Source organism: Phragmites australis, chromosome 21 (genome assembly GCF_958298935.1).
Source record: "Phragmites australis chromosome 21, lpPhrAust1.1, whole genome shotgun sequence".
Classification (NCBI taxonomy): Eukaryota; Viridiplantae; Streptophyta; class Magnoliopsida; order Poales; family Poaceae; genus Phragmites; species Phragmites australis.
The window spans coordinates 9217547-9240321 of record NC_084941.1 but is presented as its reverse complement, the minus strand read 5'-3'; the positions used below and the strand labels follow the sequence as shown (position 1 = coordinate 9240321).

General features: G+C 46.5%; 1 protein-coding gene and 1 pseudogene across 2 annotated transcripts; one reads left to right on the top strand and one right to left on the bottom strand.

Moving 5' to 3' along the window:
- Positions 1-3495: 3495 nt before the first annotated feature.
- On the top strand, positions 3496-7016 carry LOC133903786 (serine/threonine-protein kinase PCRK1-like). Of its 2 annotated transcripts, none has more exons than XM_062345248.1 (4): positions 3496-3798; positions 4339-5050; positions 5259-5378; positions 6104-7016. In XM_062345248.1, exons 1-4 carry the CDS (start codon positions 3782-3784, stop codon positions 6626-6628), a joined length of 1374 nt encoding a protein of 457 aa, XP_062201232.1. In that variant the 5' UTR covers positions 3496-3781; the 3' UTR covers positions 6629-7016. The 2 variants fall into 2 exon arrangements, with proteins under 2 accessions (XP_062201232.1, XP_062201233.1); XM_062345249.1 differs by lacking the exon at positions 3496-3798 and adding an exon at positions 3837-4044.
- Positions 7017-7705: 689 nt separating this feature from the next.
- On the bottom strand, positions 7706-22713 carry LOC133903145 (pentatricopeptide repeat-containing protein At5g08305-like; annotated as a pseudogene).
- Between the last annotated feature and the right edge of the window lie 62 nt (positions 22714-22775).

The following is a 22775-nucleotide window of genomic DNA, read 5'->3' as shown; positions in this document are numbered from 1 at the left end:
ACGTATCCTCAAAGTGGTCGCATGTATGTCTATTATCTACCCGCAACCACACCTTTGCAAAGTGGATCTCCCAGATCATACAAATCAGGAATAATTTTCCGGATCATTGAGTGAAGTCCATTAGAATGGACAACGCTGAAAAATTTACTTCTAAAGCATTCGATGATTATTGCATTGGTATGAGAATTAAAGTTCAACATTCTGTACCGCATGTCCACACTCAGAATGGACTAGCCGAAGCGCTGATAAAGAGAATAAAGCTCATTGCTAGACATTTGTTGCAGCACTGTAATTTGTCTGCTACATGTTGGGGACATGCAGTGTTGCATGCGGCGGCAGTCATTAATTATAGATCATCCTCCTACAACATTCATTCACCTATGCAACTAGTGTAAGGTGTAATTTCGAAGATTTTCCATTTACATAAATTTGGATATATGGTTTATGTGCCAATACCGCCGTCACAAAGAACTGTTATGGGACCTTTGCGGAAAATTAGAATATATGTCGGTTATGAGACTGCACTTATAATCCGATATTTAGAACCAACAACTAGAAATCTGCATACGGCCTGCTTCGCTAACTGCATTTTTGATGAAAATAATTTTTTATCATTAGGGGAGAAAATATACCCTTGGATGAAAAATATTGGGAAATTATATGGCAGGCTGAAGGAATTACAGCACATGATCCTCACAGTAGTGAAGCAAATGATGAAGTATAGAAAATCATCGATTTGCAGAAATTAGCAAACAATCTACCTAATCATTTTTGTGATTTGAAGAGCGTGACTAAGTCACATGTGCCTGCACGCAATGCACCGAAAAGGGTGAAAGTACCAAAAGAAGGCACCCCTCATCTTGTCCTAGGAGCTTCGAAAAACAATAAAAGGATAAGAAATTTGGTTTATCAAGTCCCCAAATAGCTAGAGATGTCTGGCAAAAGTGGGAAATGAGATCTTACCACAGCTGATCACAAGAGTGCTCCAAAGGAAAACGAAGGGGAGTCAGTTGAGACCTGGCGATGGTATGGAACCTCAGGATGTAGGCATACCGGATTTGAATCTTCCCACGCAGGAAGAAACCAGTGAAAATACGCGCGCTGAAATTGACACTAGTAAACTAAAGGACCTGGCTCAAACAATAAGAAATTATGAAGAGCAAGATGAAGAAGCACCTGAAAGTGCAGCCAATTATGAAATAGCAATAAACTATATGAATTCAGGGAATCCTGGAATAGAGCAACCATAATAGTCGACACATACTTTACAAACAAAATTGCCACAGTTATAGATTATGACCCTGAGCTTGTATAGCTCACTGAATGTAGAATGAGGTCAGATTGGGAAGACTGGCAGAAGGCAATAACAGCTGAACCGTTGTCCCTTAACAAAAGAGAGGTTTTTGGGCCAGTATGCCGCACACCTCCCCACATCAAGCCAGTAGGATACAAGTAAATTTTTGTTTGTAACAGGAATGAAAGGAATGAAATTGTGAGGTATAAAACACGACTAGTGGCATAAGATTTCACTTAACGACCATACGTTGATTATGAAGAAACCTATTCCCTGGTGATGGATGACATTACCTTTAGATAATTAATCTCAATGGCAATCAGCCTGGAGTTGAAAATGAAATTAATGGATGTTGTGACCGCATATCTTTATGGGAGCCTAGATTTAGACATTTATATAAAGGTACTTGAAGGAATACCATTCTTGAATCAGGATAGAGGAAATAGACACCTTTATAGCGTACAGTTGAGAAGTCGATATATGGGTTGGAACAGTCAGGTAGAATGTGGTATAATCATTTGAGTGAATTTCTTGAAAAACGAGGCTACACAAATAGCGCAGATTGTCCCGGTGTATTTATAAGAAGGTTTCAGAATGGACTTTGCATTATATCTGTATATGTAGATGATCTGAATATCATCAGTACAGAAGAAGAAATAGAAGAAGCAAGTTCATACTTGAAGTCTGAATTCGAAATGAAAGATTTGGGTAAAACCAAATTTTGCTTGGGCCTGCAACTGGAGATGTGGCAGATGAAATCTTTGTACATCAATCAAACTACACTCAGAAGGTATTAGCACAGTTTGGTTTTAAAAAATTATTTCTCGCTAAAACTCTCATGGTCGAAAGATCATTGCAAGTAGATCAAGATCCCTATAGACCTAGAGGAGAGGGAGAGGAAGTATTGGGACCGGAATTCTCATACTTAAGTGCAATAGACGCGCTGATGCATCTGGCTAGTTGCACTAGACCAGACATAGCGTTTGCAGTAAATCTACTTGCACAATACAATACAGAGCCCACTAAAAGGTATTAGAAGGGATTAAAGGATATTCTGCGCTACTTGCAAGGTAGAGAAGATCTGAGACTGTTCTATAGAAATAATCAGGACTTAAGTCTTGTTGATACGCAGATGCTAGGTACCTATCAGACCCGTATACAGCGAAATCACAGACTATCTATGTTTTCCTATGTGGTAGAACTGTAATTTCCTGAAAATCGTCAAAGCAAAGTCTTATATCTACTTCGACGAACCACTCGGAAATAATAACTTTATATGAAACCGCATAAAAATACGCATGACTTAAAAGAGTGATCAATCATATCTAGCAATCATGTGGTTTGAACACTACTAACACCCTTACTATTATCTATGAAGATAATGTTGCATGTGTCACACAGGTACAATCAGGATCTGTGAAAAGTAACTTAACGAAGCATATCAACCACAAGTTCTTTTATGCTCATGAATTACATAAGATGAACGAAATAAAAGTAATGCATACTAAGTCATATGAAAATCTTGTAAAATTATTCACCAAGTCTCTCATTGCATCTACTTTTGAAAGATGTGTTCGTGGTATTGGAATGATAAGGCTTAGAGAGTTGCACATTTTAGGGGAGAATTTTCACATAATACCGATATGAAGAATTAAATCTTAGTTAAGAAGATTAAGTGCACAAAGTTAATCATGAAGATTATATGAAATATTTTTTAGTGAATTGTACTCTTTTTTCTTTAGATGAGTTTTTTCTGAAGTTTCTCATACTAAGATTTTTAATGAGGCAATTCGTATGACCATATCGTAAGATATGTACTCTTTCTCTCAATTTTTCTCACTGGTTTTTTGAAAAATTTTGGTAAGACATATATCTTTCGCGAGAAGTGCCAATGGAGAGTGTTAGGAAACTTGAAAGTTTACAATAGAATTTGAACCATCTCGATCTCCAAAGATTTGACCTTCTAGTAATGGATCTTTATCTCTTATAGATTAATTCTATCTTTTATAAATTTTTAGCACTATATATACGGAGCAACACCCCTCCTTATAAACACAAATAAATAAAAAATAAATAATATTTCTTGTACATTATATATCTCTTTATCATCGTTTTCAAGGAATCTCCTGCATCCTATAACAGCAGTTTCTTAACAATAGGATCCCAATTCACCCTTCTCCACGTTTCGTTGTCCCACCATTTAAACCTCTCGCTATCCCACATTTCTCTCGCCCCCAAAGCAAGTAACCAACCAAACAGAAAGGGGACGAGCAGAAAGAGACAGGAAGGGGAGGAGGAAGAAGCCGAAGCCGAAGCCGAAGCCGCCGCCGCCGCGCGTAGTGGACGAGCAGACAACGATTAACCCTCGTCTCCATTGACCCGCTAACCCTTCACCCCAATCCAACCCAATCCAATCCAGGGCGGATTCCGAGCTCGCGGCGAGCTACCGCGTCTTCCTCCCCCACATGTGGAGGCGCGGCTAGGCCCATGCCACCACGCGCCAGGTGAGCGATCGAAAGCTTTTGTTCTTGGGTGGGAACCGGGAACGGGATTCGTTCGTTGTGTAGGGTTGGGTGCGGAGAAAGGATTCGGGTAACGCCATTGATAACGATTTCGCGGATGTTGAAGGTTGGTTGGGAGGATGGAGGGGAAGGCTTGAAAATGTTTGCCATGGCTAGGCTGGTCATCTCCTTGGGCGTGTCGTCGTGGGTGGTGTCTTGCTGTCCTCTCACTCGCCATCTTAAGATTTGGTGGGTGCGGGGCTTCGAAATTTGATTAAATTGGTGTTCAGTTTCGCTTTTGTTTTGAAGGGGATTAATCATTTGTTTGGTTCCAAAACTTTGCTTTCTTGCCAAATGGAGAGGTCGATCCACTTTCCAACCTTCCTTTGAGGATTCTTTCCCATTTTGCTTGTGGATGGTTCATCATGTGGTCTTCACCTTGCTGTTGCGTAATGAGTAGAAAGTTCTTGCTTGGTGCCATTGCTGCCATTCAAAATGAGTGAAAAAAGTGCGTCATGGTTTCTTGTCATGATGCTGTTGCAGAGCAAGGGCGGCGTCTCCGGGGAGCAGAGGTGCCATGCAGTGTTTCCGGTTCGTGGGCTGGGAGCGGGAGCGGGAGAGGGAGGGGGACGAGCGGCGCGGGCCGGTGGCGGCGCCGGCGCGGTCGCTGTCCGCGCGGTCCAACAACAGCACGACGTCGACGGACCGCGAGGTGCGGCGTTCGGGGTCCGAGTGCTCCTTCAACGTGTCAGAGCTCAGCAGCGCCGGGTCGTTCGGCCGGTGCCGGCAGCTGTCGCTGTCGCAGCGGCCGCCCAATACCCTCCGCATCTTCACCTTCCAGGAGCTCAAGAGCGCCACCCGCGGGTTCAGCCGCGCGCTCGTGCTCGGCGAGGGCGGCTTCGGCTGCGTCTACCGCGGCACCATCCGGAGCGCGCTAGAGCCGCGCAGGAGCCTCGACGTCGCCATCAAGCAGCTCGGCCGCAAGGGCCTGCAGGGGCACAAGGAGTGGATAACCGAGGTGAACGTGCTCGGGGTGGTGGATCACCCGAACCTGGTGAAGCTCATCGGCTACTGCGCCGAGGACGACGAGAGGGGGATGCAGCTGCTGCTCGTGTACGAGTTCATGCCCAACGGGAGCCTGGCGGACCATCTGTCGGTGAGGTCGCCGCGGCCGGCGTCGTGGCCGATGAGGCTGAGGGTGGCGCTTGATACCGCTCGAGGGTTGAAGTATCTCCATGAAGAATCCGAATTCAAGGTACAGTCCATTCGCCTCTCCATTCACTCATTCAGATGGTCATGAACCATAGGTCAGGATTTGTTTGGGTACCAGATGTTCTTCTGATTGCTGCATTTCCCCTTCCTCTTCCCTTCCGCTCTGTGCCAATGAGAAGAAACATTGCATTGTTTTACTTGTTCATCGACGAGTCTGACATGACCTGCATAATTACAATGCTTTTTTTCAGATAATATTTCGTGATCTGAAGCCTTCGAACATTCTTCTCGACGAGAGCTGGAACGCGAAACTGTCAGACTTCGGCTTGGCGAGATTGGGACCGCAAGAAGGAAGCCATGTCTCCACAGCGGTATGCGACAGAAAACCAAGAGCTTTATCTTCTTTGCACAATGTTCAGAATTTGATTATGGCACTGTTCTTAGTTCCTTGCTACAAAATGATGGCACTTTATCTCAAAGACAGCTTCTCATGTTCCTCAAGTACCTGGAACAAAGTAGCAAACACAAGGGTGGTTACAACACAGAATCATTCTACCATGCTGATCTGGTCAAGGAACTGCTTCACGTGCTCGAAAACTTAGCAGCAAGTACTTCTCAAATGTTGGTGGCCTTGCGAAAATAAGGATCTGATCATATCACATCTTATACACAAGCAAATAAAAGTAGAAAACCCTTTCGCTGATCTGGTCAAGGAACTGCTTCACGTGCTTGAAAACTTAGCGGCAAGTACTTCTCAAATGTTGGTGGCCTTGCGAAAATAAGGATCTGATCATATCACATCTTCTACACAAGCAAATAAAAGTAGAAAACCCTTTCAAAAAAATAAAAATAAAAGTAGAAAACACAGCTAGGCACTTTCGGTTAGCTTGCACGTTAGTGCCGAAGGACGGGTCAGAAAAGCCACCTAACCTTTCTGGTCAGTTAAAATCAGCTGGCTTTTCTGGGTGCTTTCCAGTTCCAACATTTTACATGTGATTCTAACATTCTGCAACCACTAGCGTAAATGTACTCAGATATCAAAATCTGTTGAAAGCTTCTAATTATCCAATTTTTGTTTTGTATGACAATCAAACAGGTGGTGGGGACTATTGGATATGCAGCTCCTGAATATATCCACACAGGACGCCTCAGCACCAAGAATGACATATGGAGCTACGGTGTGGTGCTTTATGAGCTCCTTACAGGGCGGCGACCTGTGGACCGGAACAGGCCAAGAGGCGAGCGGAATCTTGTGGACTGGGTGAAGCCTTACTCTTCCGACGCTAAGAAGCTTGAGACCGTAATCGATCCGAGGCTTGAAGGGAACTACTGCATAAAGTCAGCAGCCAAGCTTGCATCAGTGGCAAACAAGTGCCTGGTGCGCCAGGCCAGGTATCGGCCGAAGATGAGCGAGGTGCTGGAGATGGTGCAGAAGATTGTCGAGAGCAGTAAACTTGGAACACCGGAGCATCCCCTGATCGGCAATTCAAAAGAATTAGTAAGTGATGAAAAGAAAAGAAAAGGCCTTGACTTGAAGAGAAGAATTGCAGATATTAAAGCTGGGGAAGGGAGGTGTTTTGCGTGGCAAAGGTGGACGCCCAAGCTTGTGAGAACACAATGATTCACAGAACTAACAGATGAGGTGTTTCTTGCATGATTTGAATTGCATAGTTTAGCAAAAACAGCAAGTGACTGAAATGTCAAATGGAGTTGTCATTACCTTACAAGTCAGAGAGCATGACAATTGTAAGCATGTTTGGTGCAACCCAGTGCGGCCATCACTAAATAATGGATAGGTTTACATTTTTTGGTAAATGTCAAATGGAGTTGTCAAGTGCAGTCTTCTCAACAACTAGGACGTTCCATCTTTTTTTATCAGAGCTTAATCAAAGCTCAAGTAGTCCTTTTTCGGAGTACAAGTCTTATTGCACAGTTTAACTTGGTTCTCAAGTAACTTTTTAAGTTGTATTAATGCCAAATTAGAGCATTCAGGTAGTTCTTATAGCTCATTGCTTCCTGAGTTTGCACGTGTTGCACTTTGTGCGCACCTACCTGTAGAATTTCTGTTTATCCATATTGACACAATTGATATGCATAAAAAGAAGAGAATCTGTACCGAAGTGATGTAGAGCAGAATTTGCTTATGCACTTCCATATAAAATACCGGAACATGCTCCTGGTACATGATAAAATTGCTCCATACACAGTTTCAGCACATGCTTATGACTGATGAAATCACAGTGATACGGTTTTCACATAATCTCCAAATTTGCCATACAAGCAGAAGCTACAGGTGAAGCAATTCCTGAAGAAAGCTTTTCCGTATGTCACGTGCTGTCTGCCTGCTATTCTAGCAATGCACATGCAGTAATCATGATCTTCATTAATTTCACTCTTCAGTTTTACTAAATTTTCAAATCAGCTAGGAGAATCCCAAGACCACTTCTGCACTCTTCCAGTAGAGAATGTGTAACGCATGTGCCGCTTCTTATCTGCAAATATCTGTCTCTTGGTGGAGCTGCTCACAACTAGGTTGTAACTGGCGTTTAGCTTCCACTTAGCCTAAATGATGCTTTGGATAGTGCTTCAGTGGCCAGAACTGTAGTAGCAAAAACTGTGCCCGGATTCACTCCGAAAATATGATCAAACTGCTTCATGGAAATTGTTTTCTGAGAGATCCACAGGTGCAACCATCTTCCTAGCAGTGTGCACAGAGGTAATCTGGAATGGTAGCATCATCCTTTATTTTCATCTCAAATGCTATTAGATTCAACAAGGCATAAATCTCTGCCGAGCCCGGATGAGTCTTATCCTGCGCAATAAACCTGCAGAATCCTCAACCGACATCAATCTCACTAAATCCAGGGACCTTCTTTACACCCCTCCTCCATCACCTTTCTCGCTTTCTTTGCCTCTTGCTACCGCCTAGCAACAGCGTAGATATTGGACAAGCCAATGTACCTGTCATCATGGTCTTGCTGCAATTGGACAAGCTGCCTGCCGACTACCTCCCCCAGCTCCACCCATCCATGCAAATGACAGGAATTCAGGAGAGCACCAAGCACAGAAACACTGGGCTTCATTGGCATGCTTATAACGACACCATATGCTTCCTCAAGCACCCTGCTCGACCGAGCACATCTACCAGGCAAGCGTAATGCTCGATGTGCGGTCTGAGCCCTTGCGCTTCAAGCGAGCGGAAGAACCTCTAAGCCTCATCCACCAGACCACCGTGCACACAAGCGCTCAACACACAAAGGTACTTGATCTCATCCGGCACAACCCCAGCATGCTGCATCTCCCGGAACATGTCCACCGATTCGGTGCCCGGCCATGCCATGCACTGCCAGCCCGCCGATCACGGCGTTCCATATCAAGACATCGGTCCTGTCCACCGGCACAGCCCGGGACACCCCGAGTGCCTCGCCGATCGCCCCACACTTGGCATACACGTCGACGAGCGAGGTTGCGAGCCTGAGGTTCAGCGGGAACCCATGGTCCCTAAGGCACTGGTGCACCTGCCTGTTAGGAAAATAAACCTGACCGAGATATGTTCTGGTCAGTGCGTGTGTGTCGTGGAGAGCGCGGAGAGCGCGGTGCGTTCGCGTCGGTGAGTCCGAGTCATCCGGGAACGAGCGTGTGGTGCTCGGGACGTTGAAGACCGAATCGTGTGGATCATGGCGAGCTGGCCGGGCAGGGAGTTCGTGGCTCCGAGGTGTGCATCCCCTAGCTGTTAAATAGCCCTTGTACTCCATCGTTTCCTGGGGCTAAGTCCAGAGAATAATCTAGCTAAGAGACAGGCGAGTTCGTCACCGGAAAATCTACTGTGCTTCTTCTACCTCGCGTTCGCTTGCTTCTTCTACCTCGCGTTTGCTTGTGTGTGTGCGTTCCTGGGCATAGCCGACAATTGGTACCAGAGCAAGGAACGAAGATGTCCGGCACTCCGCAGAAGCCCGGCGTCGCGGCGGAGCGCGTCGTCCCCAACACCGGCGCAGTTGAGCTGCCGCTACTGACCAAGACCAACTATCATGAGTGGTCATTGGTCATGCAGGTGAGCCTAGAGGCGTTGGAGCTCTGGGATGCTGTGGAGGCCGTCAGCGCCGAGCGCGCCAAGGATCGACGGGCGCTGGCCGCCATCTTGAGCGCGGTGCCGCCGGAGATGAAGGCCGGGCTCGCCGTGAAGAAGTCGGCGAAAGAAGCGTGGGAGGCAGTGAAGATGATGAGGGTCAGCGATGATCGCGTGAAGTCCGCGAACGTGCAACGTCTCTTGAAGGAGTTCGAGAATGTCACGTTCCACGACGGGGAGTCCGTCGACGACTTTGCGATGCGCATCAACGGGCTTGTCGCCAGCTTGCGCGAGCTTGGCGAGGCAATGGAGGACAGCCGTGTGGTGAAGAAGATCCTGCGTGTGGTCCCGAAGAAGATGAAGCAGGTCGCGGTGGCGATCGAGATGCTTATGGACCTCAACACCATGTCCGTGGAGGAGCTCGTCGGACGGCTGCGCGTGGTGGAGGAGCCTCGCGACGTCGATGAGGAGACGGGGGGTGCTGGGCGTCTGCTGCTCACTGAGGAGCAGTGGGAAGCTCGTCAGCGCAGCGGCAAGGAGCGTGCGCACGGCGGCGATGCGAGGCGCGGCGGAAATGCGCGGCGCGAAGGCGGCGGCGACAAGGGCAGTGGCAGCCACGTCGACGACGACGGCGGCAGTAGCACGTGTTCGGGGACCAGCGGGCGTTCGGAGCGCCGCAACCGAGGGAGGTGCTTCAACTGCGGCGTTCGTGGCCACCTCGCCAGGGACTGCCGGGAGACGAAGAAGGAGAGGGCCCTCCTCGCGGACGCCGACGAGGAGCCATGCCTGCTGTGAGTCGGCGCGTATGGTGATGTCAGGTTTAGGGGGGTGATTGTTAGGAAAATAAACCTGACCGAGATATGTTCTGGTCAGTGCGTGTGTGTCGTGGAGAGCGCAGAGAGCGCAGTGCGTTCGCGTCGGTGAGTCCGAGTCATCCGGGAACGAGCGTGTGGTGCTCGGGACGTTGAAGACCGAATCGTGCGGATCATGGCGAGCTGGCCGGGCAGGGAGTTCGTGGCTCCGAGGTGTGCGTCCCCTGGCTGTTAAATAGCGCTTGTACTCCATCGTTTCCTGGGGCTAAGTCCAGAGAATAATCTAGCTAAGAGACATGCGAGTTCGTCGCCGGAAAATCTACTGTGCTTCTTCTACCTCGCGTTCGCTTGCTTCTTCTACCTCGCGTTCGCTTGTGTGTGTGCGTTCCTGGGCATAGCCGACACCGCCTTCCCCGCACTAGGTCCCCCAGGTGTGCGCACGCGCCGAGCACGCTCACCATCGTGACGTCGTTTGCCCTCACCCTAGCCTATAGAGGTGTAAAAAAAGCTCAAAGCTCATGAGTTACTCGAACTCGACTCGCTATAGACTCGATTCGAACTCGGCTCGAGACCCTAACAAGCCAAACTCAAATCTAGTCACAAGCTTACGATCCTATCGAACTTAAGCTCGAATAACTCGTCAAAAGTTTGACTAACTCCAATTGCTTTCCGCCGGGACAAAGCCGGTGTCCATTCCCTTTAGGAAAGTTTATTTTAAGCTCACTATCCAAGCCAAAGTCCAATCGCCCAACCTCAAGGTCACATGACTAAATACACATGTGGCTCATAAATATGACTATAAAAAACTCGAGGCTCGCGAGCTACTTGAACTCGACTTACTCTAGACTCGATTCAAGCTCGGCTCGAGACCCTAACAAGCCAAACTCAAGTCTAGTTGTAAGCTCGGCCAGATCTTTAGTTCGGATCGAACTTAGCTCGAGTTCCTATCAAGCTCAAGCTTAAGATGATGGGCTCACTCGAGCTCGGCTCGTAGACAGCCCTATTGGCCCCATCCTCTGCCGCCGCTGCGGTGACATTCTGTTGGAAAATAGCACTTTCAAATTTGATTAAATTTAAATTCCTGATATAACATGAACACGAGCAAATGCAAAAAAACTAATTTCGACTAGGTTTCGACTAGCTCCTATGAACCCCGACTAGATTTGACGAGTTTCGAGTAGGATTCAATAAGCTCCGACGAACCTTGACTAGTTTTGAGTAGGAGATGAGCCCCAACAACACTCGACTAGCTTTTCGAGTAGGAGACAAGCCCCTACTACACTCGACTAGCTTTCGAGTAGAATTTCAATAAGCTATCTAATATAGATTGCAATGTACGTACTCAATGACAGCATGAGATGTGGAGGCCCCTGTGATGTCGATGCAGTAGACGATGATAAAAATGCAGTAGACGAAATAGATCGTAATGAAATAGAGGAAGCAGATCATGAGCAATTATGCCGAGAGCTTTCCAAAAATCTTATTCGCCCTCTCCCGGTAAAGTATCCCAAGAGTGATGGGTTCTGGAGACCTACTCTCCCGTTTGTCGGTGCACGCCGGCACAACGGGATGGAGTAGAATACGTTCGACGGCGCAACATAGAGAATATACGTAAAACCCTAATGTGTGTATACTTTGTGGCAACGACTGGCAGATATATATAGAGGGAGGATCATGATTGAGACACGCTATGATCGGACTCTATTATGCGTCATGATCGGACTCTTAACCGACATGATTTCCATATATTTATCTGTTTGCCCACGCAGCAAAAGAATAAAAATACAAAAAGAGGCCACACTTGCGCTAGCAACTGGACCTGATTTCGACAGACCATTCATGCAGGTACCGTGCGCCCGCGCCCACCACCACAGCTACGACCCAGCCCAGCGAGGCGAGGTGAGCAAGCGCACGCATGTGTTCTCCCAGTACTCTCTTTCACACATGCTAAGTAGGTGGAGAATAGAATCTCTTCTAAGTTGATCTTCCTACACCTCCACTGTCAAGATGGGACAAAAAGTTACACACCCACCTCCATATAGTTGTGCCTTTGAGATTTATTTAGAATTACACAAATATAATGGGCTAATCCCATATATTGTAACAATTCCCTATCAAATCTCAAAGTCCTACGGAGATTTGTTTGTTTCTCAATACTGTTTATTATACCAGTGTTTCAATGAAGACCTGCTAGGGTTAAACATCCACCTAGAACATTAAGCAACACTCATTCACAATTTGAACAATGAACTATGCCTTGAAATGCAAGTTTTATGCAAACAAGTTTTACTTAAAGTCATAATTAATACTTGGTTGCTAGTATGCTACCCATCGGGTGGAGCATATAAGTCATACTCTATAGTCTCTTCATGAGTTTATTAGAGATCACCTAAGTTTCATAGACTGCAATCAACAATCAGGCTCATATAGGTGTGTTCTTTCAAAACTACCCTATAGGTTAGCATCTTCACTAATTAAAGCCAACAGAACACATTAAGGCAATAGCCAACATGCCTTACAGATTTCAAGAGTATTGAATCTTTACTCAAGTGGCTTGTGTGGTACTCTTCTTTAGTTAACCAATAGTTTGTTCTTCCCAGGTGCTAATTTATGGGATCTTCAATCACATAGGTTGGTTTACCACTATGGTATAACTCACATGGGTCTCATACCCATCTCCTTCGATGCATTATCTATCACATTCTGTGATATTCCCTTTGTAAATTGATCTGTCAGATCCTTAGCTGTTTAGATATAATCCAAAGCTATCACCCTAGAGTTTCTCAATTTTTTGACATATTTCAATCATCTCTTTACATCTCTTGGGGATTTTATGTTATCCTTTGTCGGTGTAAAGTATATGGGGATCCCCTGCCAGAACGGATGTCAACGACCGGTTTTTGCGGGACTAGTTCTTTTTCTCTAAACAAGGTCCACCGTGCGACCACTCGGCATCGCACGACCACACTCCTGACCCCCGCTGGATTTCCCACGACCAGTCCCTACTGGTCGCGGGGCAGGTACTCATCTAAACCAAACCACTCTCATTTAATGCTAACACCCATGCAGTTTTCCTTTCCCAGGCGCATCGCACCGGCCGAGGCGATTGGGGCGGACGCAAAGCTTCCGTGTTCCCTCCCAAGAGTGGTTATACCTTACGACCGACGACTCCTTCGACAACCTTTGCGTGCTCGAAGCGCCGGTGCGCCTTGCAGAGAGTTGGGCAAGCTCTCCCACGCCGACCGCCGACCTATTATCGCTTGTCAACCGGGTCAGGGCGCTTGCGAAAGACGGGCCACATAGAAAAACCTGAAGAGATCGAGGCATGGGTCGACCCCGATGAAGTTTTTGCACATGTGAGCGAAGACGCTCAGCATGATAATGGAATTGGGGTTCAGATGAAGATGGCAGATATCATAGAAGGAAATGACGGTGCAGAAGAACTCGGAGAAGGAGGGGACGAGACCCGCTAAGAAAAACAAGGCAAAGATTACAATCTCCTCCTGACGGGGAGCAGGAACTTCTCCCCCAGGGTGGTATCCGAAGGACAGACGACGCGAAAGCAGTCGATTCTCATACATCTGCTTCAGCTTCACGACGGTGCATTTGGACTTGGGGAAATCGGCCTCCTTTCTGGTGCGCGGCGCCATGGGAATGCAGTGGTGGTTCTTTGAAAGACTCTGGTGGGGATGGGAGGCGATGGTCTCTAGTGCAAGGGCTCGGAAGGTGGAGAGATTTCTAGGACCTTCTGTCCTCCCATTTATAGGATCGACTTGGTTTCGCCGCCTCGGCTCCCGAGGATCCATCTGGGGAACCAAAATTCCCTCGAAATTTAGCGTCCATTAAGGTTTCTCTCTCTCTCACGATTCTCTCCCTTGCGTACGCTTCCTTATTTTCTCTCTCCCACTATCCTTTTTCTATGGACACTTAATCTCCCCTCGGGGTGCGGTTTTCTGAACCCATTGCTGAAACGGGCTGCGTCGCCGACCACTCCTCAGGCATGGCTTGAGTTCGTCCAAGGCTCGAATGGCGCAACCAGACCCAGCCGCGTCTGTGTAAGGATCTATTCAGGCTACCATACCCACGGGGGGTCTTGGGGGCTACTGTCGGTGTAAAGTATATGGGGTTCCCCTGCCAGGACGGACGTCAACGACCGGTTCTTGCGGGACTAGTTCTTTTTCTCTAAATAGGGTCCACCGCGCGACCACTCGGCATCGCACGACCACACTAGCGACCCCCGCTGGATTTCCCGCGACCAGTCCTTATTGGTCGCGGGGCAGGTACTCGTCCAAACCAAACCACTCTCATTTAATGCTAATGCCCATTTAGTTTTACTTTCCCAGGCACATCCCACCGGCCGAGGTGACTGGGGCGGACGCAGAGCTTCCATGTTCCCTCCCGCGGCATTAATTGTTACAGGATAGGTTCACGGACGTCACTAAGGGCGTGGCAGGCGCGCGTGGGCAATCGGTGATAGGATGGAGCAGGCCGGGCAACCCAGACGGATAAGTATAGAAGGAGCTGACAGATGAGACAGTTCTCGTAGCGCTATGGAGCTAGCGTGGCACGTGCGTGCTCCGTAATGATAGCCTATTGTTGACCGTCTAGACAGGGATGTGTCAGTTGGATGGGCCCACTTGTAAGGATCTTTCCCCCCTGGGCTATAAAGGGAGGACAGGAGAGGGCTCTGGAAGGGGCAAAAACATTATCTGTAACCAACTGAGACCACAAGAAAAGAATACACATGATGTAGGGCTATTACCCTAAGGGGGGCCTGAATCTAGATAATCCTCGGTGTTCTTGAGTTGCACATACACAAACAAATTCAGTAGGCACTCCCCGAACAAAGATCGCGCACCTGTCATCCAATACACCCCGCAATCATTGCCAGGGATTCCCCCCCCCCCCTCGACATCCTTAGAACTGTTCACTTTGACAATAATCATTTGATTATCACAATTCATAAGGATAACCTGTATCGGTTTTTCAACCACTAGCAAATCCATCAATAGCTCACACAACCATTCCGCCTCAACAGTGGTTGTGTCTAACGCTGTGAGTTCTGCTTCCATGGTTGACCTTTTCAATACAGTCTGTTTGCAAGACATCCATGAGACAGCAGCACCGCCAAGAGTGAATACATATCCACTTGTGGTCTTGTTCTCATCAATATCAGATATCCAATTTGAATCATTATAACCCTCTAGTATTTATGAATACCCAGTATAGTGAAGTCCATAATTCACAATGCCTAGCAAGTAGCGCATGACTCGCTCAAGCGCATGCCAGTGGACTGGGTTGGAAGTAAACCAGCTCAATTTACTCATAACAAATTAGATATCAGATATTGTAGCACTAGCTAGGTACATCAGTGATCCTATTATCTGGGAGTATCTCAGTTGATCCCTAACAATCTTTTTATTCTTTTGAAGTATTAAGCTAGGATCATCAGGTGTTGAAGCGATCTTGCAATCCATGTAGCCAAAGTGGCTCAAGATATTTTCCACATTGGGATTGTCAAAGTGTAATCACATTCTCACCTCTGATCAACTTGATATTAAATGACATCAGCCTTTCCCAGATCTTTCATATCAAAAATTTTAGATATGTACGACTTAACCTCATAAATGATATCAAGATTGTCCTAAAAATCAGTATGTCATCAATATACAGGCACATAATAACTCACTCACCCCCACCATGACAATAATAAACACATCTATCGGCTTCATTAACTGCAAAGCCCACAGATGTTATCTATCGAACTTCTCATATCATTGCTTAGGAACTTGTTTGAGACCATACAAAGATTTTAGCAACTTACATACATTGTTCTCCTGACCTTCTAATGCAAACCCATTAGGCTGATACATATATATTTTCTCATCCAACTCTCCATTAAGGAAAGTTGTCTTAACGTTCATTTGATGAACGAGAAGACCATGTGCGCCAGCCAAGAAAAATAATACTCTTATCGTGGTCAGTCTAGTGACAAGTGAATAAGTATCAAAGAAATTTTTGCTTTATTTTTTGGTATAACCTTTGGCCACAAGTCGAACCTTATACTTTTCGATAGTACCATCAAACCTAAGCTTCTTTTTTAACACCCACTTGCAACTCATAGGTTTATAATCATAAGGTCGATCTGTTACTTCCCAAGTCCCATTGGTAAGAATAGAATCCATCTCGCTACATACTACCTCCTTCCAGTAGTCTGCATCTGGAGATGCATATGCTTCTGAAATAGACTTGGGAGTATCATCCACAAGGTACATAGTAAAATCATCATGAAAGGATTTTATTTTCATTTGTCTCTTACTCCTTCTTGGAGCTTCACTGTCATTCTCCTTAGGAACTAGCTCATGTGGTTGTTCAAAATACTCAAGTGGTATGGTAGGTTTAGGAATTATCTCAAAAGTTTGACTAGAATTGTTATGTATATCCTTCATGATAAAAATATTCTCAAAGATAGTAGCATATCTAGACTCCATAATTATATCGATAAGGATGTCGGATACCTCAGATTTAACTACTAAAAATTTATAAGCAATGCTCCAATGAGAATATCCCAGAAAGACACAATCCACTCTTTTAGGTCTCATCTTGCACTTTTTAGTTATTGTTACATTGACTTTCGCCAAGCATCCCCAAGTGCGCAAATAAAAAAGTTCCTCACTTCCCATTCTTCGTATGGGGTTCTCACCTTATTCTTAGTAGGAACTCTATTTAGAACATGACACGAAGTCAACAAGACCTCCCCCACCATGCCTTAGATAAACCTATAGTGTATAATATGGCATTAACCAAGTCAGTCAGGGTGTAGTTCTTCCTTTCGGCTACCCCATTTAATTGGGACAAATAGGGAGGTATTCTTTTGGTGGATGAACACCGCGAGCAGGGATCCTGAGGGATCCCCTTCAAGATTCGACCAGGGGGCTGGTCCTGGAACTACCTCGTACGTGGGGTTAATGCTTGTGGGACTTAGGCAGGATGGATCGTCGACAGCTAGTGGAAATGAATGCACCAAGGATTTTGACAGGTTCAGGCCTCACGGAGGCGTAATACCTTACTCATGTGTGTTCAGTGTGATTTCAATGCTCTTCGGATGTCTATCGATCTCTCGGTCCTTTCGATCTCTTTCGATCTCTTCTTTTTTTCTATTCCTTCTCTACAAATCTACAAAGTGCTCCCCCCCCTTTTATCTACCGGGGGGGAGGCCCTTCAGGGAGTGCCCAGAACGAGGGCACAAGTTCCCGTAAACAATAAATGGAAAGTGACCATCATTGGTCTATAGTTGATGTTACAGAAGGTTGAAAAAACATCCCTCGGATGGTTCCATTGGTCTTCGCGTTCCAGCTTTAGCAGGCGCAGGGGCGCCCACCGGCTGGCCTCTGAGTACTCTCTCATGCCCGTTTGGGCAGAGTAGGTCTGACGTTGTCTGATGTGACAGGGCGATAAGCCTCATGCCCATCAGAGATATCTTCAAACCGTCTCCCTTTATGGGCTCCGCAAGGGGACATGCGATGGGACCCACCGTATTAATTGTGCCCACACCTTCCTACCAGGTGGTGGTAGGGACTGGCGTATTCAGTATGACAGGCGTGGGGGAGAGTGGTTGGATGTGACCGTCCACGCTCCCCATTAAATGCGGCATGGGGCCTCCCACCGACCGACACCTCATCATGGAGTCCCTACGGGGTCCACTGGCATGGGACTTGCCGGGTGCTCGGGTTCTCTGGGTGCTCGGGGACCAACTGTTCTTGGCCCCGAGCACCCACTCCCGGACCTTGTTTTGCTCGGGTCCTCGGAGCTCTCTGGGTGCTCGGGGACCACCTTTTACTGGCCCCGAGCACCCACTCCCGGACCTTACTTTCCTCGGGTCCTCGGGGTTCTCTGGGTGCTTGAAGACCATCTGTTGCTGGCCCCGAGCAATCGTTCCCGGACCTTGCTTCCCTCGGGCCCTCAAGGCTCTCTGGGATGGTCCCCGAGCACCCGTTCTCGGACCTTGCTTCCCTCGGGCCCTCGGGGACCTCTGGGTGCTCGGGGACCACCTGTTACTGGCCCCGAGCACCCGTTCCTGGACCTTGCTTGCCTCGGGTCCTCGGGGAGGTGGTCCCCGAGGGAAGGCGCCATGTGGCACCGTGTTGTCCTGGCCTCGGGACTCGGGAACCCCCGGATTCCATATCACCGACATATTCTCTTATGAATAATTTCATGTTCCTTACAAAATAAGTCAAAATCACTATAGAAAAATACTCTCCACTTATAGATCTTAAAGTAGTCATGAGCCTCATCTTTAGATTTCAACAAATACACATAACAAAATCTAGATACAACATCAATCAAAGTCATGAAATATCTTTTGCCACCCTTCATCAACATACCATTCATCTCACATAGGTCTGAATGTATGAGTTCTAATGATGCCAAATTTCTCTCCTCGACTACCTTATGAGGCTTACAAGGTTGCTTAGATTACACACAACTTTAACACTTAGAACCTTTGACAATGGAAAAATTCATAATTAGGTTCAAACTGGAAATCCGAGTCATACAACCAAAGTTTATGTGATATAACCATGAGTGCCAAACACTAGTCTTATCTCCATTAATATTGCCACAAATATAGTTCACAGATTTATTGCAGAAATCATAAAGGGAAAAGCAGAACAAGCCTCCGCACCCATAGCCTTTACCAATAAAAAAGTTCATGCGTTGACACAACTACTTTATTGGACTCTAATACCACCTTAAACTCATCTCTACAGAGAAGGGAACCGCTAACTAGATTTTTGTTTATTGAAGGGACATGATGTACGTTCCTCAGTTACACAATCTTTTCAGAAGTGAACTACAGATCTAACGTGTCAATACTATGAACAGAAACATGAGACCCATTTCCCATTAAGATGGAAGAATCTAGAGCGACCTGATAAGAAAAGAACATTGAAATGTCAGCATAAACGTATACATTAACTCTACTATCAATCCACCAACTGACATACTGATTCACTAAAAGAACAGTAGGTAAATTACCATGCCCACTAGCTCCATCTTCAGTATTGCCAATAGTCATGTTGACATACTTGGTGTTCTTTCCTTGATTAACCTTTTTCCCTTTGTGGTGTTAGCAATCTTAGCCCAATGGCCAACCTCACCGCACACGAAACAAGGTTTATTATCTTTGTTTATCTTCTTCTTCTTGAAGTTGGTGGTTTGTTTAGTTTTGTTATGTTTTCCTTTAAACTTGCCATTAGAGGACTATTGCACCACATTTGCGCTAGACTGTCCATCGCCTCCTTTGTTATGCACATCATTAGCCCATGTTTTCTCCTCAATATCAAGAGACACGATTAGACTCTCAACAAAGATTTCTTGTCTCTTGTGTTTTAGAGCAGTGGCAAAATTCCTCTGCGAGGGAGGCAATTTAGCAATGATGCCCCTAACCACAAACTTATCAAGTAAGTCACACTTTAGGAGTTCAAGTTCCCTTACAATGCATTGTATCTCATGAGCCTGCTTTATTACCAACCGATTATCGACCATCTTGTAGTCATGATAATACTCGATGACATATAGTTCACTATCTGCATCTGATGCACCAAATTTTGCATTCATTACGTCCCACAACTACTTTGCATCCTTTATGTGCATGTACACATCACAGAGACGATCGGCAAGAGCGCTAAGAACACATCCTACAAAGAGCGTGATGGCTTCCTCAAACTTCTTCTCCTCATCAGAGGAAAGATTTACTTGAAGCCTGCCAGACGCAACCCAATATTAGTTCATAGCAATAAGCTTTGACTTGCCATCACTTTAAGTGCACACCAGTAAACTTGTCCGGCCTCAGTGCATCACAAAAACTAGCTATCGTTAAATCAAAGTTCCTACAATAAATTTTTTGGATTGTTAGAAAATAGCACTTTCAAATTTAATTCAATTCAATTCTTGATATAACATGAACAAAAACAAATACAAAAAACCAATTTCGACTAGGTTTCAGCTAGCTCCTATGAATCCTAACTAAATTCGACTAGTTTCGAGTAGGATTCGACAAGCTCTAACGAGCCTTGACTAGACTAACTAGTTTTGAGTAGGAAACAAGCCGCGACAACACTTAACTAGCTTTTTCAAGTAGGAGACGAGCCCCGACTACACTCGACTAGCTTTTCGAATAGGAGGCGAGCCATGACTACACTCAACTAGCTTTCGAGTAAGATTTTGACAAGCTATCTAATATAGATTGCAATATATGTACCCGATGGCAGTGTGATATGCGGAGGCCCCCATGATGTCGATGCAGTAGACAATGACGAAGATGCAATATACAGAGCAGATCGTGGTGTTGTAGAGGAAGCAGATCATGAGCAGTCGCGCCGAGCGCTTCCCAAAAACCTTAGTCGCCATCTCCCAATGCAGGATCATAAGAGTGACGGGTTCTAAAGACCCGCTCTCCCATTCGTTGGTGCACGCCAGTGCAATGGGATGGAGTCGACTACATGCGACGGTGCAATAGAGAGAATATAGGCAAAACCCCAATGCGTGTATACTTTGTGGCAATGACTGGTGTATATATATATATATATATATATATATATATATATATATAGGGAGGATCGCGAGGTTGAGATGTGTCATGATCGGACTCTATTATGCACAACGATCGGACTCTTAACCGACATGATTTCTATATATTTATCTGTTTGCCCACGCATCAAAAGAATAAAACTCCAAAAGGAGGCCGCACCTGCGCTAGCAACTGGACTCGATTTAGGTGGACCATTCAAGCAGGTGTCGTGTGCCCATGCGCACCACCAACGCCATAGCCTAGCCCAGTGAGGCGAGGCGAACAAGAGCGCACATGTATTCTCCTAGTCCTCTCTTTCACACATGCTAAGTGGGTGGAGGAGAGAATCCCTTTTATATTGGTATTTCTCCACCTCCACTAGTAAGTTAGGACTAAAAGTTACACACGCATCTCCACATGGTTGGGTCTTTAAGATTTATTTGGAATTACACAAATATTCTAACACATTCTCCATCATCTCAAACATCGTGAGCGCCTTGTGGTGCTCCTCGCACTTGACGCACCTGTCGATCATGGCGCTCCACGAGACATCCCACAACAGCATCTGTGAGAACACCCCCGAGATGCAGGGAGATCCTAACACTTGGCGTACTCATCGAGGAGCGCGTTCCAGGAGACGAGGTTCGGATCGGGATTTCGTCGAACACGCGGTGGGCGTGACAAAATGCGGTGTAGGCCGCACACATGTGGACGAGGGAGTTGGCGACATGGAGGTTGGCGGGGACGAGGCCCCTACAGAGCAGGTGGTCGTGGAGGGTGGTCGCGAGGGAGGGGAAGGCCAGGCTCGCAGTGATGTGGGCGAGGAAGGGGAAGGTGAGATGGGAGGGGTGGAGCGTGGAGCGGAGGAGGAAGAGGGAGAAGGAGAGGGAGGGGGTAACAGAGGAGGAGGCGGCGCGGATGAGGGGATCGAGGAGCGGCATGGTGAGCGTGCGGCCGTGGAGGTGGCGAAGGAGGTGTGGCAGGGAGAGAGGAGGCAGCGGTGGCATGCAAGAGAGGGGATGGGAGGGCAGGAGTCCGAAATTGTTTGCGGCCGCAGATTGGCAACCAATCACAGAGGCACTCCTTGGTTGATGGAATTATCATGGAATTGAGGGATTAGAATTGCTCCTCATCAGTTTCAACTGTTTCGATGCACGTATGTTTGAATTGGAATTAGGCTCCCATTTAGCCTGAATTCGTGTACAAGATGGAATGTAGCTCTGGTCATTTAGCTCCCTCGTCCATAGCGGTGACTCGATGCTGTTGATCATCTTGGATGTTGTACCTTCGGCATTCAAAACATTATTTCAGATCTGCATAATAGCAAGAAATTCGAAGAGACAATGTTTTGAGTGGCAATTCCATTTTAACTCATTTTTAAGTGGCAAAACTATAAAGCCCATTCTTTAGCGTGACAAAAATCCAAATTTCTTCTATTTAGGATGAACCTCTCTCCGACCAAGACTATCACAGAGGCCTGCAACTACAATATAATTGTTCTCGCGAAGAGAATAAGATGCAGCTCCCCCTCCCTCTGTCTTTTTCCGCTTTGCTAATCTTCCCCTCTAACACGGGCCGGGCCGGGCTTAGGCGGGCACGGGAGGAAGAAAGAAAGTCAAAGAGCATGTTCTCCTTTGTCCTTTTTTCAGTGCAACACAGGAAAACACCCTCTTTTTGTAATCCCTGCAGCTTCCCAGAGGCTTTTTTTCTTTATTGAACGCATGGCGTAGCTAGGACTCTAATCATGTTTGAGCTTATGTTCACCTGGGGCTTAAAAAGGAGAATTCCGGAATGCCTGCCGACATTCAGGTAAGGTGCATATCCCTTACCACTAAAGGAAAGGCTCGACGAAGGAAGGGGGGAGGGGGGGATTTGCAAGGTAAGGCAAACACTTTGGGAGATTGAGATGTTGCTTTGTTTTTCATCGAAAAGGAAGAAGGCGAGGGAATAACTGCCTTCCTTCGGGCTTTGCCTGCCGACATTCTAATAAAGAATTCCAGCTCAACCCGGGAAAGCGCTGGCAACGACATAAAGAAAGGGGTCCATGTAGCTGCTGCGCCCGCCCACTGAGCAGCAGGTTCGGCATCTACTACAAAAGAGAGAATCCACTTCAATGAAATAGGTCAAAAGCCAAAAGAGGAATCACTAAACTCGTTGATCAAGAACTTCAATGACATTGATAGTAAGATCTCACATAAAAGTTTTCAAAATTTAGCTCAAATTTATACTAGGTCCCAGACGGTTGGATGCTACCCCCCCCCCCCCATCCCACCCACCCAAAAAAAAACAGGCGTTACAATTTCAGGTCCAAAGCACGAAG

Coding starts and splice junctions, on each gene's coding strand:
- LOC133903786 (XM_062345248.1), top strand. Junction 5,051..5,258: donor ATGAAGAATCCGAATTCAAG/GTACAGTCCATT, acceptor GCTTTTTTTCAG/ATAATATTTCGTGATCTGAA. Junction 5,379..6,103: donor GAAGCCATGTCTCCACAGCG/GTATGCGACAGA, acceptor ACAATCAAACAG/GTGGTGGGGACTATTGGATA.